Source organism: Hypanus sabinus, chromosome 6, assembly GCF_030144855.1.
Source record: "Hypanus sabinus isolate sHypSab1 chromosome 6, sHypSab1.hap1, whole genome shotgun sequence".
In the NCBI taxonomy this organism is placed as follows: domain Eukaryota; kingdom Metazoa; phylum Chordata; class Chondrichthyes; order Myliobatiformes; family Dasyatidae; genus Hypanus; species Hypanus sabinus.
Window position 1 is genome coordinate 161363093 of NC_082711.1, and position 4651 is coordinate 161367743.

At 43.8% G+C, this 4651-nt stretch overlaps 1 protein-coding gene across 1 annotated transcript in view; it reads left to right on the forward strand.

Annotated features, from left to right (window-relative positions):
- The first annotated feature begins 252 nt into the window (after positions 1-252).
- Positions 253-4651, forward strand: part of blmh (bleomycin hydrolase) — a 77318-nt gene continuing 72919 nt past the window's right edge. Inside the window, exon 1 of the mRNA XM_059973317.1 lies at positions 253-500. Within this exon, the coding sequence (XP_059829300.1) occupies positions 491-500 (10 nt within the window). The 5' untranslated portion in view covers positions 253-490. The remainder of the gene's footprint in view (positions 501-4651) is intronic.

Consider the following 4651-nt stretch of genomic DNA (forward strand, 5'->3'; position numbering starts at 1 on the left):
GCTGAATGGCCCGATTCTGCCCCTTTCTCTTATGGTCACCATTTATTTTGCCCTACTCAACATCCACCACCCTACCCCAATCTCTTCAAATGCATTTGTTTCCCTGGACTTGCCACGCTGTGTTCCGCGTTCTGCTTCCCCTTTTTGACGTAATAATATGAGGCATAAATTGCCTGGATGGCAGGGAAATCTCAGTATTTTGCAATTGATTATTTGCCCGAAAACGATTTGCACAATCCTCCCCTCCCAGTTTTTATATTGAATGTGATGTCGAAATTTGTAAGGACGCCCTGTTATTGCTCTTGACAAAAACGGGGACCGTGCATTTGCAGTTGCAGTTAGACAAAGCTTTACACCGCTGGATCGCCGGCTCTTTGCCGGCGGAAGTTACTTCGGTTTCCGGTCGCTACTGCCTCCCCGACGCCGAGGGAATCTTTAAAGTTGTAGAAATTGAAGAAGGCAACTTTCTGTGTGTTTGTCGTGCGACAGAATGGCAGAAGGTAAGAAGCTATTCGTTCACTCCGCCGTGGCCCTTTATCGCAGTCTCGCTATGCCAAGGCTGGGCAGATGTGATTCGCCCAGTTAGATACGGTTTCAATGTGCACCTGGAGCTTCAAGACAGCTCAATGGATGCTGAGTCAGTGTTAAGGCCTGCAAATAAATATGTGCATTATTAACCCTTTGAAAAAACTGAATTAAAAGAGTAAGATGAACAAAGTAAGGAAGAGGCCGCGAAACATTCATGCCGGCGTGTTTCCTTCAGATTATCCGTACACAGGATTAGTACAGCAGCACTGCGGAACTGCTTTGGAATTAAGCGCTATATAAAGTGGCAAACTTTCTGGAAAATTGGGAGCTTGATGTCTGAAGTGCCTTGCTTCTCACCCGGTTTAGTTCCGCTTTTAGAACCGTTGAACTGAATGAAGTTGCTGTACAGTACTTAAGTATTGGGTGTCGCTAGTGATCCAAAACAATGGAAGGGTAGCAGAGGCAATGTAAAGCTGCCCTCACGATGTCGAGTGAGAACTTCGATCAATATCAAGGCTATGGATCCTTTAATTACATTTTAAGCAAGAGTTAGGCCTATGCTTTGTGAGGAGAGTTATGTTTGTTTTAATTGAATGTTATTTGATTATTCCAAAATTTATTGCTGAATATTAACATGCAGTTTTGCTTACCCTTCTATATTCACTACAAAGAAAACCCTATTCATCTTGAATTGAATTCAGGACGAAAATGTCTCGTTTTCAGATTTTAGATTAATGAAATAGAGAGATAGAACAATTCTAATTCCAGCCCCATTTCTGAATTGGTACAAGTACTGTATTGCCAAAATCCAAATCAATTTTCAAGGACTAGATTAGCTAGGTTTTAAATGGAAAAGCCACTGTTTGGGATAAGTATTGATTTTTGCTTTGCTGTCAAAAAAGATTTTGTGTGGCACCAAATATTTAAACAAAATTATCCAAGTTATACTCACAAACACAAGAGATGCTGAAAATCGAAGCAACACTCACAAAATGCTGGAGGAACTCAGCAGGCCAGGCAGCATCTATGGAAAGGAATAAACAGTTGATGTTTCAGACTGAGACACACAAATTATACCTCCTGGTACTTTAAACTGTGCACAAGAACGCAGAGAGTCGTAGGTACAGCCCAATCCTTGACCTTGAGCTTATATGATCTAGAATCACATTCTTAATATTAGTTTTAAATTAGTTAAGTTAATGGAAAGATACAGCTGAAAGGCCTCAATAGAGTGGATGTGTAGAGGATGTTTCCTATGGTCACAGAGTCTAGGACCAGAGGACACAGCCTCAAAGTAGAGGGGTGTCCCTTTAGAATGGAGATGAGGAGGAATTTCTTTGGCCAGACAATGGTGAATCTGTGGAACTCATTGCCACAGGCAGCTGTGGAGGCCAAGTAATTTGATATATTTAAGGCAGAGGTTGACAGATTCTTGACTGGTCAGGGCATGAAGGGATACGGAGAGAGGGCAGGAGATTGGGGCAAGAGGGAAAATGGTTCAGCCATGATGAAATAGCAGAACAGAATTGATGGGCCAAATGGCCTAATTCTGCACCTATATCTAATGGTCTAAAACAATCTCTGAAAAATTGTCAAGTTTTCTGAATGATGTGAACTAGGCGGTGGCCAAGTGATTAAGGCTTTGGGCTGGCGATCTGAAGGTTGTTAGTTCAAGCCCCAGCCAATGCAGTGTGCATATCCTTGAGCAAGGCACTTAACCACACACTGCTCCTGCACGTTTATAGCCCAGTGGCGGCAGTTGGTGTAGTATGGACAAGAGAGAAGAGGTTGATGCTCTCTCCAGGGCAAGCATCCCCTGCATCAAAAACCCAGTTACATTGAGTAGGTTTTCACCAGTTATAAGCTTGACACCAGGAATGGACAATAAAAATCAAAAAGTCTGCAGAACTGGGAAAGAGAGAAAACAGAGCCTTTTAACAGCAGAGTAAGTGGATGGTGTTTGGAGAGAACAAAAGAGTGAAACCAAACTTGTGACTGGTAAGAAACTGTGCAATGCACCCAAGATCATAGTTTGTTTCCAATCTGAATAATCTATTTGGTGTTGCCCTATCAGAGATGTTCCTCTTGTTCTTCCCTGCCTTCTCTTTTTTAAAAAACTAACTTGCTTTCTGTTTTTCCCAATTCTGACAAAGGGTTTCTGACCTCAAACATTAAATTTTTCTCTTCAGACAGAGTGTTTCTGGCATTTTCTGTTTCTTTTTTTTTCTGAAGTGCCCACTCTGTTTTAAACTGTGTCAAGGGAAGTGACTTCCAGTTAGAAAGAGGGAAAGATTCAAGGTTGTGCTGAAAGCCTCCCAGGAGGATTGCGGCAATCCTACTGACTCCTGGGAATCCCTGGCCTGTGACCCCTGGAGAGGCAGTTGCCAGATTTGTGAGAGCCTTAACACCATGTTGTATCGCACAGAAGCCCTGCATAAGTGGCTGAAGGAGCACAGCGCTTCCCTGGCTGACAGCATTAATGCTATCTACTCCATCTGTGACAGGGTCTGCAGTTACTTCCACATCCCCTCCATTCCTCCCCTACCCCCTCTCCTTCCATTCCTCCACTGATATTCCCATTTTTGTCCCAGCCCCCCCCCCCCCCATTTACCCATCTTTGTCCCTCTCCCCCTCCTGGTTCCATCAACACATACAGGCACAGTTTACCACACAGAATACACCACCCCCAGTCTGGGGCTCCTACTGTTACTCACCTCTTCCCCTAATAGTTCCCATTCTCACCTCAGTTACTTGTCAGAATCAGGTTTAATATCACTGGCATATGTCATGAAATTTGTTGTCTTTGTGGCAGCAGTATAGTAGAGAAAAAATTGAATTACAGTAAGTATACATGGATATTAAATAGTTAAGTAAATAAAAATAAAACAAGTAGTGAGCTGGTATTCATGGGTTCAATGTTCATTAAGAAATCAGAGGGGAAGAAGCTGTTCTTGATTCATTGAGTGTGACCGTTCAGGCTCCTGAAACTCCTTCCTGATGAGAAGAAGACATGTCCTGGGTGATAGGGGTCCTTAATGATAGATACTGACTTTCTGAGGCTTTGCTCTCTGAGGATGTCCTGGATACTACAGAGGCTAGTGCCTGTGAAGGGGCTGACTAAGTTTACCACTCTCTGTAGCTTGTATCAATCCTGTGCAGTGTCCCCTCCCCCAATACCAGATGGAGATGCAGACAGTTATGCTCTCTACGGTACATCTGTTGAAATTTGCAAGTGACTTTGGTGACATACAAAATCTCATCAAACTCTTAATAAAGTGTAGGAGTTATCGTGTCTTCTTAGTAGCTGGAAGTTGAGATTATTCTCTCTTTCCACTTATCAGAGTCCAGCACTGGTTGCCCTTTGTGTTCCTGCTTATCATCCTCCAGCAGCTGGTTCCAATATTCACACACCCCTCCTTCCACCTTGCTCCATTTGTCTCTCCTTTTTTTATCGTTGTCCGCCGCCATCTATCATTCACCTGCCACCGTCTCCAAACTGTACCCTTGGGTTCATCTGCCCCCCCCCCCCCCCCACCATTTGACACAACCTTGCACCCCACTTTGGTCAACTAATCACCTTGGACTCCTGTCTCGCCACCCCCATCCCCTCTTTTACTGGCTATCTCTCCACTCTCAGTCTAGTGCAGATTTTTGACGCTGGTGGAATTCAGCAGGTCAAGCAGCATCTCTGGGTGGGGGGAATCGTCTTCAGAGTTGACACATCATGGATTTGGCATACACTGGAACTGGACCAATAAACAATCTACTCAATAGACCTGATACAAACAGGTTTTCAACCTAAAACGTCAACGTTCCTTTCCTCCCAGAGATACAGCTTGAATAGTTGAGTTCCTCAGATTCTCCTTAAATATTTCATCTTTCACCCTAAACGTGTGACCTCTAGCTCGAGACTCACCCAACCCAGGAAAAAGCCTGCATCTATTCACCTTGCATTTGCACTACTCTTCTGCTCTGTTGATCCCAAATGAAGCTTGAGACAAAGCACCTCTCTTCTCTCTGAGCACAATGCAGCCTTTTGGGCTCAATGTCGAATTCCTGAATTCTCTGTAGCAGAATGGTCCAATTCTGTCAGTCATCCATCTGTGATTTTTGGCTCAGTTTT